The 15,325-nt window shown below is 38.7% G+C and overlaps 1 protein-coding gene across 1 annotated transcript in view; it reads right to left on the bottom strand.

Moving 5' to 3' along the window:
- Positions 1–15,325, bottom strand: part of Serpini1 (serpin family I member 1) — an 84,675-nt gene that overhangs the window by 4,383 nt on the left and 64,967 nt on the right. Inside the window, 1 exon segment of the mRNA XM_076932538.1 lies at positions 44–130. Within this exon segment, the coding sequence (XP_076788653.1) occupies positions 44–130 (87 nt within the window).

The raw sequence follows: 15,325 nt of genomic DNA, 5'->3' as shown, positions 1-15,325 counted from the left end.
TTGGAAGAAGTAAAAAGCATCCAGAAAACCACTTAGTACCTACCGGAGGCTGCAGCCGCTTCTGACCCTTCTTCATTAACCTCAATGAAGGACTTGTGAACAGCTTTGGAGAGGAACAGCTCGTTCTTATCTGAAAAGAAGAAATTAGATCATTAGTGACAGACACAAAGAAATATTTGACACTTAGGGTAAGTGAGTTTGAGAGCTCTGAGAAACTAAGATAATGATATAAAAACAAGATGAGGGCAGATTTTACTTATGGCACAGGAGGACTAGCATTGCTATGGTTTCAAATTTGCTCTTATTTTATAACTACTGATTAATTTACCACTTTCTTTCCTTCAGTAATTTCCCAGTATTTATTTCTCTATTCTGCACCATTTATTTCCTTTATTTCTGGGGGTAGAAAAGGAGAAAGTCTGTTTTTAATAGTGAACTCAAATGATTTTAAAATTCAATGTAAAAATATATTACCTATTGCTGTCTAAGTTGACACAAGACATATACAATGAAGACTGGTGAAGATCCAGAAATAAAAATATTAATTTCTTAAACTTAATAATTTTTATAATAATATAGATGTCATTAACAAGAAAAACTTAAATTGATATCTAGACTGCACAAATGTGAAAAAGAAAAAATATAACATGGTAGTTGAGTTTGGATTACTGTAGTATCTGAACATTTGACAATATATTACCCCAAGATCATATTAAGAATACACATTTTTTAATAAAAGGAAGAACATTTTCAACACTGAATTACCTTTCTCCTTACTTTCAAATTAATGCCATTTAGGGTATATTTATGATCCCTAAACATTCATATGCTCAGATCCCGTAAGAATCAGTACATGACCATATTGAAAATAGGGTCTTAAAATGAAGTCATTATAGAGGATTCTGAAGAAATATGGCTAGTCTCCACAAAACAAGGGGATGTAGAGCTAAGATAGCTACAGAGAAAAGTGAAGATTAAATATTTAGTTTCATGTATCAATTTTTCAAAGCTTTAGTGTTTAGATACTTGATACATTCTGGATGTTCTGTGAGCATATTTTATACAAGATTTAACATTTCAATTAGTGGATTTTTAATAAAGCAGATTGCTTTCCCGTTATGGGTGGGCCTCAGCCAATCAGCTGAAGAAGTCATATTAGAACAAAGACAACTCTTCTAAGCAAGGAAGAATTCAGCCAGATGATTGTTTTGGCCTCAACTATAACTTACAATACGTGAGTCAACTACTAAAAATAAATCACCTATCTTCCATCTATCTATCTATCTATCTATCTATCTATCTATCTATCTATCTATCATCTCCATTGATTTAGCCATCTAACTATCAATCTCCTATAAAATGTAAAATATCTATAAATGTACATATAAAATATATAATGTTTAGATATACTTATACACACATATGTGTACACACATGTCTTGTGTCTCTGAAGAAACATAACTAATGTACATGTGAAGATAAGTAGAGAAGCTGACATCTATAAGCCAAGGAAGGAGACCCAGAATATGTCAATCACCCAATACTTTTTCAAAGGAAAATAGAATAAGAATGAGGAATGGGGAAGTAGCTGAGAAAAATTACGAGAAGAAGAGTAAGGGGAAACTGTGGTCTGGATGTAATATAAAAGAGTATTATATGTATGTATTTGTATATATATGTGTGTGTATATATGTGTATATATGTGCACATATGTATATATGTATATATGATATACAAAAGAATATGTTTTATAAATGCATATATAAATATGTATATATACATATGTGTATATGTGATGATTTGTATATGCTTAGCCCAAGATGTGGCATTATTTTTAGGTGTGGCTTTGTTGGAATACGTGTGGCCTTGTTGGAGTAGGTGTATCACTGTGGGTGTGGGCTTAAGACTATCTGCCTGGAAGCCAGTATTCTGCTAGCAGCCTTCAGATGAAGACATAGAATTCTCAGCTCTGTCTGTACCATGCCTGCCTGGACACTGCCATGCTCCTGCCTTGAGGATAATAGACTCAATCTCTGACTTGTAAGCCAGTCCCAATCAAATGTTATCCTTTATGTGACTTTCATTGGTCATGGTTTTTGTTCACAGCAGTAAAACCCTAACTAAGACAGTATATATAATATGCAAGATAATAGATATGTATATTATATGTAAATATTTATTATTTATAATGTAAATATTTACATAGATACATATATATGGCTCCTACCTTCCACCAAAATGAGAAAATTCCAATGCTGTCAAAACTTTTACTTTAATCTTTTAGCTGGAGAAATAGTGCAAATATAGACTTCTAATTTTTTGATAAATAATTTTATTAAAATTAAAATATAATTACATAAATTTCCCCCTTTTATTTCCTACATCCAATCTTTCAAATTCATGGTCTTGTAAAACTTTTGTTATAAAATAACATATATGACAATATAACTATATGTATATAATTATATATATAGCATATATGTGTTAATAATATATAGAATATACATATTGCTATAATTATATAATTATATACATAATTATATATATATTCTTAAATACATAAATATAGTCTACTCAGACTGTATAATGTTACTTGTATAGAACACAGTTCAAGGCTACAACTAGGTATTTGAAATCAACTTGGAAGCTCTCCCTTGCAAAGACTAAGTTGCACAGTCTGTGATATTTTGTTGTAAAGAATCTAGGAAACTATAAAACTTCCAGATTTGAGTTCTCAACTCTTCCCTGAGATGAAAACAAAAGAATCATAAAGCACATGCCAAGTACAGGTGAAAAAGGAGAAACCCAGACAGCAGGACAAAGGATTACTCAAGTGTGTTCTACTCTACATAGTTCTTCCCATTTCTGCAATTATAGGAGGTCTAAGTTAAAGTTCAGATAAATAACTGTGTTTTTGATATCCAGCACCATTTATGGGAAGTACAAATATCCAAAGGGTTGGGTAGATGGCTAGGTGGGTAAATTGCCCACCACAAAAACTTGACCTGAATTCAGATCCCAAGCACCCATTTGAAAAAGCAAGCATGATGGAAACACAGAGCAGGAAGAGCTCTGGGCCTTCCTGGCCAGCCAGATTAGCCCAGCTAATGAGACAGTGACTCAATAGTAATGTGGAGAAGAGTTGACGAAGAAACCTGATGTTGACCTCTGGCCTCTACATACACCTGTACAGCTGTGTACTTAAAGACTCATGTACACCTGAATACACATAGACATAGATACACACACACACACACACACACAGACATAGACACAGACACACACACAAACACACAAAGGCATATAGAAGAAAAACTCATATTGATTTATCATTAGACTGCTGAATAATTTGTAAATAACTCCAGCCTGTTTTATATTTTCCTTCGTTTTCAAAACACATAATTATCTATACATGAAGAACAATGCTCACTAACATTTTTGGTATGTCTGGTAAACAACACCTGATTATTCTGAATAATCATCAAGGCATCTAACAATGGCATCTGTGAATTCACACCTAATAGGAATTCATGTCCTTATATTATAGTTAGTAATAATTATCACATTATTAAATAGCCTGTTTCATATATTATGTTTTCCTACAAAATACATTTGATGACTAAAAAAATAATAGAATGCAACAAAAATTGGTCCAAAACATCAAGTATAATTAGCTCTCTCAAATTCCTTTTGTTTTTATTTAACAGAGGAGGAAATATAAACCATTTGATTAAGCAGATATCTTAGTTGGTAAAAAAAACACATGAAACCAAAGGGTATGAAATGGATAAACAATTTAGCAGTTAGTTGATAACTATTTTCAAATTATGATTTTTTTTCACTCTGTTAGATAATGGAAGGTTATGAATCAAGAAAATTATGGCCCTGAAATCAAGAGCAATAGAACCCAGGTCCTCAGGGCAATGATGCCCACTTTAACAGCTGAGCCCCGCTCAAACACTTTAAACAAAGACACAGAATGATAGTTCACACATATCATCTTATAGAGAGAAAACTGCCTGCACTAGCTCTTAGATCTATCCTAATGTGTGCATTAGACACTTGGAAATAAGGAAAACATGACCCTTTTCCATGTGGCCTGTGTCCAAGTGTTGGCGGGATAGGGAAAGGATGATTGATGGACAGTAACTTACAGTTAAATAGGAGTTATAATTGTTAACTATAGGTGATAAGATGCTGTATATTTCTACACTAAAGCATTTTTAAATGTTTGTTGTAGTAGTAGCTGTTGTTTATATTTTTACAAAAAAATATGAATAAATGTTTAAGGAGATAGATGTGTTTCACCTGATTTCGTCATCAGTCAAGAGCCACCCAAATAGCCCAGATGAGTCTAATGACTTGAATTTACTACCCAGAACTCACAGGAAGAAGAGAAGTGGCTCTACAAAGTAGTTCACCACCATGCGATTTACACCATGCACTAGCACATATGTGCACACAAATAATAATAAATGACTAGTTTTTAAAAGACCTTAGAGTTGGCAAGACTGCATAGTGAGTAAAGGCGTTTGCCCTACAAGCCTGATGACCCAAGTTTAATTTCCAGGACTCACATGATGAAAGGAGAAACCTGACTCACAGATTGTCCCCAGTCTTTCTCGTGGGTGCTGTGACATGTGCATGCCCTCCCCGAATAACTAAATGAATATAATTCAGAATTTTAAATTTTTAAAATACTAAAAGGCCCATATGTGTATGTGAAACTTTACATGGTACATGATCAAAATGCAATTTTTCTATTATTTATGTCAGCTAAAAAATCCAAACTTTAAATTAAACACAGTAGTGACATATATCAGTTGCCATTTCCTGAGTTGCAGTGGTTGTCACAATATATCAGAGCAAGGGGATGGGAAGGCTGCACAGCTTGCACTATTCACAGGGAATGCAAACCGATTTATACCAGTACCCTACTGCCATTTCCTCCCTTCTGCCTCTCTGCCTGCTGCCTCACCCTCAGGGTTATTTCATACACACATATATCCCACCACCTCCATAGGCAGACTGTCTATATTCATATTCATATTCATTCTATATTCTGTCCTGAACTCTGTGCTTCTGATCATCTGTGTTAAAAATGCCCCATCTTCACTCCTGCTTTGCTTCCCCACATCCTCCTTGGCCTTTGTCCTCCAAAGGCTTGGATTCTACCCAGGGGAGACTTTTCTTGGTTTCCTCTGATTCCTGTATCTTTAAATTACACTGACCATTCTTTTCCCACAAATGCAGAAACTGATTCTATGAAGCCTTTCTAATATATTACATCTGCATTAATGTCTGTCTCCTCTTGGACTGCCACCTTCTTTAAGGCAATGGCTGTGCCATTCATCCGAATACTCTTAGTGTCTGGCATATAGATGGGTCTGAAAAGTGAACTCCTGAATAGAGGGAGTGGGTCTGCTGATGGGTTATTTTCTAGTATTAGCCCAGCACACTATACTGCACAAGATTCAGCAATTGTTTAATGAAAGGTCTTAGTTCTTTCATAATGTGAGACTGTCTGTGTGCTAACTTTTTGTGACAACACATGGACACCATTACTACAGTTCAACTCACAATTATGCCTATAAGGTTTATTTTTATTATAAAATGCATCATATTAATACAAACTAAAAGTTCCAAGAGAAGAGCAATAAGGCGGGGGAGGAAGCAGAAAAGTCACATGCTTCTAAAGACCTAAAAATTGGATCAAGTTTAAAAACAATGCTAATATGCAACCTAGGGGGTAGGAGGTGTGTGTATGGGGGGGTCCTCTAGAGACCTGGGAGGTGAGAGACTCTCAGGACTCAAAGTGAGGTGTAGAAAAAAATATGGCTGGGGATCCCGGAGTTCCTCCCGCCATGCTGTGGCTAGTAGGCTGGGAACACTCTGGGTTCCTCCAGCTGGAAGTTGGGCAGGGCTGCTCATTAACTAAAAGCCTCTCCAAGGTTCCTCAGGGTTCCTCACAGCATGGCTCCAACACACGAGGAAGTCCTTGGGTTTCCAAAACTGGTTTATTGACATGGCGGATGGTGGATGGATCTGGATGCATACCCCACATAGTCCCAGGGTGGACCTGAGTTAAATAGGGAGGGGAGGAAGGGGGAGGGGCTGGGGAGGAATGTTTAATAGGCTCCACCCTCTGGCCTTCAGGTACCTTATTAGTATGTAAATCTCTCTAGGACTTGGATCAGGCCCTCCACCTGTGTACTGTGTACTGTGACTGAAGGGTGAAGGTGGAATGGAGATTAGACCTCCTGTTAGGCGGTCTTAGAGGGACCTTAGATGAAATGATGAAATGCCCAACGGTTGAGAGAGGGAACTTGTAGAGTCCACCTCGAGTAGAAAGACAGTGTATCAAGTGGAGGGATGGGGTTGTCATTCCACAGTCCAAAACTATGACCCAGAACTATTTCTATCTAAAAGAACTATAGAGACAAAAATGGAGAAGAGACTGTGGGAGAGGCAGTACAGTGACAGGCCCAACTTGGGATTCATCTCAAGGTGAGGCTCCAAGGCCTGACACTATTACTGATGCTATGATGTGCTAACAGACAGGAGCCTAGCATGACTGTCCTCTGAGAGGCCCCACAAGCAGCTGACTGATACAGAAGCAGATACTTACACCCAACCAATGAACTGAAGTCAGGGACCTCTGTGAATGAGTGAGGGAAAGGCTGGAAGACGCTAAGGAGGAGGGAAACCCCATAGGAAGACCAGCAGTCTCAACTAACTGGGACCCCTGAGATCTCTCAGACATTGAGCCACCAACCAGGCAGCATATACCAGCTGATATGATGCCTCCAACACATATACAGCAGAGGACTGCTGGGTCTTGGTTCAGTCAGAGAAGATGTGCCTAACCCTTGAGAGACTTGAGGCCCCAAAAAGTGGGGAAGCCTGGAAGGGGTTGGAGGTAGGGGTATCCTCTTGCAGGAATGATATGAGGAACTGTGGGAAGGCAGTCTGGGTAGGGGAGTAACAACTTGGACTTCATCCTGTGACATTATATGACAATAAGGAGTCCTCTGTCCTGCTAGGACATATGACACTCAAGGGACTGCATCTCTCCTGTTCTACTCGTGTCGTCTACATCTAGCACACTGCCACATACCAGTCATGCACTCAGATATCTAATGCATTTAATTAGAATACAAGGAGCATTGAAGAATTTTTTACTGTGTTTTTTTTTTCAGCAAGCAAAGTGAATGGATACTATTTTGTGGGGATGTATGTATGTGTATGTTCATGAGGGTATAAGTGGTTGTATGGATATACATGTATGCACATAGACATCAGGGCTCAATCTTGGGTGTTGACCCCCAAGAGCTATATACCTTATTTTATGAAACAAGGTCTCTCAGTGGCTTGGAGCTCACTAATTAGTCTAGTCTGGCTAGCCAGACAGCCCTTGGGATCTAGTTCTACTCCTACCCCCTTAGCACTGCCAGCCTGGCTTTGTAACATACATTCTAGGGATTGGATTTAGGTTCCCATACTTCCATATCAAAGACTGCTATCTCCCAAGTGCTATCTACAAATTTTGGTTTTTTTCTTTCTTTCTTTTAAAACTTGTTTCTTTTTAATGTCAGCACATGGGCCCCAAACAGCCTTCTCTTCTGGCCACTGCAGGTACTGCTGTTCAAAGGTTTGCTTGGTTCTATTTTCCTCCAGGCTGCCAGGACCCAGACATTTTACAATGGATAAGTGGGAAAAAGCCAGTAAACTCTAGTCTATCTGAGAGGAGCTGGGCAGAAAACCAAACCCTCCTGAAGAAAGCACTAAGATATCCATTCAATAGCTGAGCTAATATTTATTAAGCAAGCACTTCATTTGTCTTATTGTGTAAGGCACTGAGACTCTGAGCATCTGAGGATCATATCCTGCTGCCAGGGTAGCCATAAGGCAGGTGTTGGCCTCTACTTCCTTTGTGGCACTGTTTCTGAATATAGTCAATTTAAATAGACTTCTGCATCACCAAGGGCAGTCTTAAAATAACAAATGGAGTATCTTAGCAGAACTGTAGAAAAAAAAAGTGCCTTAAGGCACTCCTATTTTTAGCATCAGCACCACCCATAAAAGTTTAGAAACATTTCCCAGAGTCTGACTTCTAGATGAGAACAATGTTTGTTTTCATTCAGATTTCGTTCCAGAAGCAGAAAGTATTTACTCTTTATTGATTCATATTCTGAGTAGCTACTATATACACTAGCATACTATAGACACTTAGCAGCCCCGTCGTCCTTAAAAAGGTATGTGGGCATAAATAAAAGAACACTAATAAAACAAATCCACAAATGACCATGATTTCCAGATGCGGTTCATATACTTGAGCAAACAATGTTAAGACAGAATGTTGGCAGGTGACAGGGGCAATAGGGAACATCTACTTGGAAGCGTGTTAGATAAGGAAAGATGGGAGGGTACATAGGACCTGAGGCCAAGGGAATATAAAGAAACAAGCCATGTGAAGACCCAAAGGTGGAGGTAACAGATTCAAATTTAGCATGTTTATGCTTGAATATGGGAAGCAGGGAGAATGGAGAACAGGGAGAAGCAGCCTCACAGAAATCCAAGCTGCATCCATTGGGAGGCTCCCTACCCTTCTTCACCCATCTTCCATGCTATGCCGGCACCAGGCTGATCTCGGAAGAAAGAATGACCTTTCTCACACAGTCCCAAGCTTTGAAACAGCTTGCAGCTCTGGGGCAAGTGTATACACAAGACAGTACAAGTAAAAGGTGAAACACGGTGACAGATTTAGGTGTGCAGCCCTACCAGGTTCCAAGTGAAGAGAAGGAAACTGCCAAGAAAGAAAGAGAGGGATGCCAGACAAGGGGGACAGCTGGGCTGGTTCTGGAAGAATAAGCAGAGGAGTCAAAGAGAAGGAGGTAAGGTCACTCGACACAGCATTGCAATTACAAAGCGAGAGAAATAGCAGCAATGACTGGAAGGTCTCCTCCACGCAGTGTGGACTAGGAGGAAGCAGGAAAGCAGTAGACAAAGTGTCTCGTGTTATAAGTTTTGACCATGATGTCAGAGGGCCAGGACTTTGTCCAGAAATAGCAGCATCTGTTTGCTTTGAGTTTAGAAGACATTAGTGAAGAGATAATTAAAACAAGCAAAAAGATCACATTCACTTTTACAATGGTCAGGTAAAAACATAGGAATAGAAGTTGAGTTGTGGCAATGAAAGAGGAACAAGCCCTCTGGCTTACAACACAAGAAGAAAGAGGAAGAGGGAGAAGGATACAGGAGCTGGGCCAGCATCAATCTACAATGCTTGTGTTTGACCTGAATATGCCTTTCACTGTGTCTTTTCAAGTCCTTTATTTTATTGGCTTCTTTATTAAAGCTTGTACTTTATGCTGAAGGATTTAGTAGTCTCTTTTTCTGGCCCTTTATACCGTCCAAGAAGATTACCTATTAATCCAAATGTCATTCATTTCTATTATAAAAATAGCCCTCCTCTATACAAGGATTCTCACTGCAACTATCTGAGCATTTTAAATGGAGCCTGAGAAGAAAATGATTCTCAGTACTGAGCATTCCATGTTTATTGTATGAGTCTTTACTGTGTTTTATGTTAATGGAATTTAGCATCGGAAGCAATGGTATCAAATTGAGATGAAGAAGTCAACATAATGAATATTGAACAGCCTACCTCATTCACATCTGCATTCATTGAATACTGAGTAAGTTAAATTGATGGGCACTGAGGAAACATGTGTCACAATCAATCTTTGGGACATTTATATTCTACCTGGGATACCTATGATATTAAATGCATAAGTAACATACATATCAAATAAGAAGTGTGATGTACAGCATAAAGGAACATAAAATACCAGGGACTTAATGAGTGACTGCTTCTAGTTGATGTAATCTCAGTGGCTTGATGGTGTTTGGGCTATCTGTGGGTGAGGTTCAATTCAAATGGAAGAGATTTCCTATATGCAAGAACCTGGGGAGATGGGAGATGCAGAAGAAGTATTCAGAGTCACCAGAACATAGGCTAAGTAGAACGTGGGAGGGAGGTATGAGAATTTTTTGTGGAACAGGTAATAGCAACCACAAAGGAAAGGTTTTGAGCTGGTGCTGCAATGACCTGAGAGTGAGTGTTAAGGTGATTAATCTTGGCAATGAAACATTGGAGAGAGACTGGAAACCATTTAGCAGGTTATTAAAGTAGCCTAAGGCAGCAGTAATAAGCATCCAAACAAGAGTGGACTGAAAGGGATAAAAATGAAGGAGCCTCCACCAGGAGCTTAGTAAAAGATTTCAAGTCATTTGGCTTCTCCTGATGCAAAAGGAGATGACATAGATTGTTGGTTTACCTTTTCATCTATAATTTAAGAATCTTTCATTTTACAACAATGATAGACGGTTCTTTGAATGCTATCAAATTTACAGGTTGACTATACTATTAGCGTGTTGTTTAGTTTTTTAAAATACTAAGTAAAATTCTTGTTGACAAAGTAACACGTGTACAAGGTAATATTACAAACAGTACTAAGATCTGTAAGAAATAAAAATTTTAAGTGGGTTAGATGGTTCTATGGGTAAAGTGCATGTCATAAAATCATGGACCTGATTTCTGATCCCTAGTTGTCACATGAAAAAGCCAAGTGTGGCACAATACACCACCATCACAGTTCTAAGAAGAAACAGAAAGATCCCAGAGGCTCACTGGACAGCCAGTCTAACTAAAATGACAATGGCTAGATTCAGTGAAAGATCCTTTCTTAAAAGAAAATGGAGTGGAAAAGAGGAAGACAACCAGGATTCTTTTAGTATCTACATATTTACATGGGAATGCTTACCAACACACACACACACACATACACACATACACACACACACACACAATCATACCCTATCACACATGTACATAGGTAAAAATAACAAATGAACACTCTTCTCCCACCTGGGAACATATAACCCTATTCTAGAGCTAAGAGATATAGCTGTTTTCTAAATTGCTCAGAAATATTCTCAGCATTCAAATATTTCTTTCTATTCAGACTCAAAGTCATCTATACTTATTTTTTCAGTCTTTTGCAAGGTGTCTTAATTGACTTTTGATTTATTTTCTTCTTTTTCTCCATTATGATTACTCTACTCCATGATTTCTCATACTCTGGTCAATGGTGAAATTAAGGATTGGGAAGTTAGTCAATATGGGAGTTTGTGCTGTGCATTGTAGATGCTCAGAGAAATCACTGGCCTCTAGGATTGTTTCCTGTTGTGATGGACAAGATGGTCTTGATCTATTGCTGATTCTTCTCTGGGTTTGATGTGTAAAGGATACTTGACTTTTTGAGAACCTGTGTTCTGAGAAAACATTTCTCTCAATCATTCTTATATTAAATTAGGGTGCTATGTCCTCCCCCTGACCCATAAGCCTTCCAAACTTTGGAGATAGAGTCAGTGGCTAGGAGCACTAACTCCTTTCCATATATTTGATTCCTAGCACCAACATGGTAGCTAACAACTTTATGTAACTGTAGCCCCAGAAGATCTGCTATTTTCTTATGGCCTTGGTGGGCACTGCACCCATGTGAAATGCAAATATATTTTCAAGATATATACCCTTATAAAAATAAACAAATAAAAATAAACAAATATAAGTTTTAAAACTAGTTCATGCTTCTTTCTCTGGATCAGGTAAGATTTTCTTAAATTTATAATATGGCACTTATATGTTTGCCCACACTAGCATTTGTTTTTATGAAAATAAGAGATACAGCATGAAATTTCGTCCATATTATATATCATTAACAACCCCATAAACCTTAGAAACATAGAAAGTATTAACTAACCACATGCAAATATTTTTATTGAGTCCTTTTGAGGGTCAGTAAGAATTACATAATCTCTGCCTACTAATGCTTGATTTTTGATCAAGTGAAACCATACAATAGAAAAAAGAAAACTTCTTCAACAAATGGTGCTAGTCTAACTGGATGTCTACATGTAGAAGAATGCAGTAAGATCCATGTTTATCACCCTGCACAGAACTCAGATTGATCAAGGACCCCAGTGTAAAACTGGATACACTAAATCTAATAGAACAGAAAGTCAGAATAGCCTTGAATTCATTAGCACACCAGAATATCAGTGGTTCAGGCTCTACAATGAATAAGTAATAAATGGGATATCATGAAATTGAAAAGCTTCAGTAAGACAAAAGACACTGTCAATTGGCCAAAACAGTAGCCTACTGATTGGGAAAAAATCTTCACCAATCCTACATCTGAAAGAAGGCTAATATCCAAAATATATAAAGAACTTAAGACACCAACAAACCAAATGATGCAGTTATAAATGAGATACAGAGGTAAACAGAGAATTTTCAACAGAGGACTCTCAAATGGCTGAGAAGCATTTAAAGAACTGTTGAACATCCTTAGTCATCAGGGAAATGCAAATCGAAATAACTATGGGATGCCATCTTAAACCTGTCAGAATAGCTACGGTCAAAACTCAAGTGATAGCACATGCTTTCCAGGATGTGGAGCAAAAATAACATGCTTTCATTGCTGGTGGAAATGAAGATTTGTACAACTGATTTGGGAAATCAGTCAGGCGGTTTGTCAGAAAATTGAAACAAGTTCTATTTGAAGACCCAGCCATTCCACTCCTGGGCATATACCCAAAAGATGCCCCACCGTACCACAAGGACACATGCTCCACTATGTTTACAGCAGCTTCATAATTGCCAGAAACTGGAAACAAACCAGATGACCCTCAACCAAAGAATGGATACAGAAAATGTGGTTCATTTACACAATGGAAAATTATTCCACTATTAAAAACAAGGACATTATGAATTTTGCAGGCAAATGGATAGACCTTGAATATAATCCTGAGTGAGGTAAGCCAGACCCATAAGGACATGCATAGGGAGGAACTCGGTGGGTAGAGTGATAGGGAGGGACTGGGGAGTTCAGTAACAGGTGTGGGGAGAGACAGGAGAGAAGGCCAGAGGGCCAGGAGAATGAATACGAATCTGTAGCTGGTGAGAGTTGTGGAGGTAGGAGGGTTTTTCTATGACTTGCCAGAGACCTGAGATGGAGGGAGGGGCCCTCAGGAATCTATAGGGGTGACTTTACCTAAGACTCCTAGCAGTGGAAATACAGAACCTCAAGTACTGTTTTCAGAAAGGACCTCAAGTTAAGGGATAAGGACACCAACCTACCCACAAAAATCAGCCCCAAATTTGTTTTGTCTACAAGAAGTACAGGTACAAAGTTATAGCAGAGATTGTCCAACCAACTTGAGACCTATCCCATGCAGAAGCACCAATCCCTGACACTATTAATGGTACTCTGTGCTACTCTTGCAGACAGGAGCCTACCATAACTGTCTTCTGAGAGGCTTCATCCAGCAGCTGACTGAAGCAGATACAGAGACCCACAACTCAACATTAGGCAGACCTCACAGAATCTTATGTAAGAGTTGGGAGAACGATTGAGGGCCCCTGAGGGGTATAGGAACTCTACTGGAAGACCAACAGAGTTAACTAACCCAGATCATTGGGGGCTGTCGGAGACTGAACCACCAACCAAAAAGAGCATATACAGGATAGACCTAGGACCGTGGCACATATGTAGCAGACATGCAGTTCAGTCTTCATGTGGGTCTCTCAACAACTGGAGCAGGGGCTGCTTGCCTGCCTGTAGATCTGGTTCCCCTAACTGGGTTGCCCTATCAGGCCTCTGGGGGAGAAGATACACTTAGCTAGCCCTGAAGAGAAGGGGGCATCCATCTTCACAAAGAAGGGGATGGGGGTTGGGAGGAGGATTGTGAGGAGGGGACCAGGAGGAGGAGAACAGTAATTGGAATATAAAGTGAATAAATAAATTATTTAATGGAAAAAACTCATATATTTCATGTAGATTACAATCTTACATCTAAATAAACAAGAATAATTATAGAATCCCTACCCATCAAAGTTTTCCGATTATTTGGAGAGATGAAAAATTAGTCATCTTAAAAGAATTTGAACTATGTAAAGCAGAGCATTTGGTACCCAAATAAACAAGACCAAGAGACCCCACTGAAATTAGAAGAGGCAGAGGCAAAAAAATGAATGGTTCCTGGATTAATGAAGGAGAGCGGGAAAGGAAGAGGGAGGAGAAAGGAAGGGAGGAGTAAGAGGATAGAGAGAGGGAGAAAGGAGTAGTAGTTGGGGTGGCTGGCATGCTACTGTTTTATCAAACTACTCATTCAACAATCAAAGAATTCTCACTGCAAATTTTGAGAGGTTTGCTTCAGAGGCATTCAAGCAACCCAAATCCTAAACAGGATGGTGTTCAGGATGACTAGTGCTGGTCTGGTTGGTCACTGACATCCCAAGAACTGTAGATGCACCCTAACAGCCTGGATCCCTTATTCCCTCAACCCATTTTAGTCTCAGCAAACACTTACTGTGTTCTAACTATTTCTAATAGGTTTGATCAAATGACTAGGCATTTTTTTGCACAGATGATTAAAAATTCTTTGAAGATTTTAGTTTTATTCTAAATCCATAAGACATCACAACAAACATTTATGGTTTACATCTGTGTCATAGTAAAAGCAATGAAATATTACTTTATGAATCTAAATATGTCTAAAATTACTAGTCACACTGACCACAGTGAATGACTTGCCTTAGTAGAGCTAACCTCTCAGTGGTAGCAGGTGTTATATTTGGGTAATATATCTGCCTGGATGCTTGGGAGACAGTGAGGAATCACTGTAAAGAAAGCAGAATGTAATTATCCAGTGGAAACGCAGCCAGTAGAATAAGATAAATGTTCTAAATTTACAAGGAAGAAGGCATTAGGATTTTATGCTTCAGCTATGAATATATTCCTGACTCAGGTACAAAGATACCATACTATTGTTCAAATCTCCACTAGTCTAGCCCTCCTAACTATGCCAATGAGATGCTTACAGCTCTAGGAATTGGGACATGAACCATCATGACATTTACTAAAGGAAAACAGATCTGTCTTGTGTAGACATGTATGTATATTGTATTGTAGGAAGCCGTGGTCAGTGGTTATACGTTCACCATTCCAAGATGGCGCTGGCCTCGTGTCTTCCCAGTAGTAAACAAGTAACTGCACAGCTGCAAAGGCAGAAAGCCCGCCAAAGTCACTGGCCAATCCCGAGGCGTAATATTGGGTGGTGAGCGAACAGCCAATCAGAAGTGAATACGTCACTCTAGGGTGTATTTAAGTGGGGCCTCTTCCTGTCTTCACCCCTTCCGCATTTTTCCACGTTTGCTGATACAGAGTAAAGCCTCGTTTGCAGTAACTACCCGAATACT

Source organism: Arvicanthis niloticus, chromosome 4 (assembly GCF_011762505.2).
Source record: "Arvicanthis niloticus isolate mArvNil1 chromosome 4, mArvNil1.pat.X, whole genome shotgun sequence".
In the NCBI taxonomy this organism is placed as follows: Eukaryota; Metazoa; Chordata; class Mammalia; order Rodentia; family Muridae; genus Arvicanthis; species Arvicanthis niloticus.
Note: the sequence above shows the minus strand (reverse complement) of the source record. Positions and strands in the feature narration are given on the sequence as shown.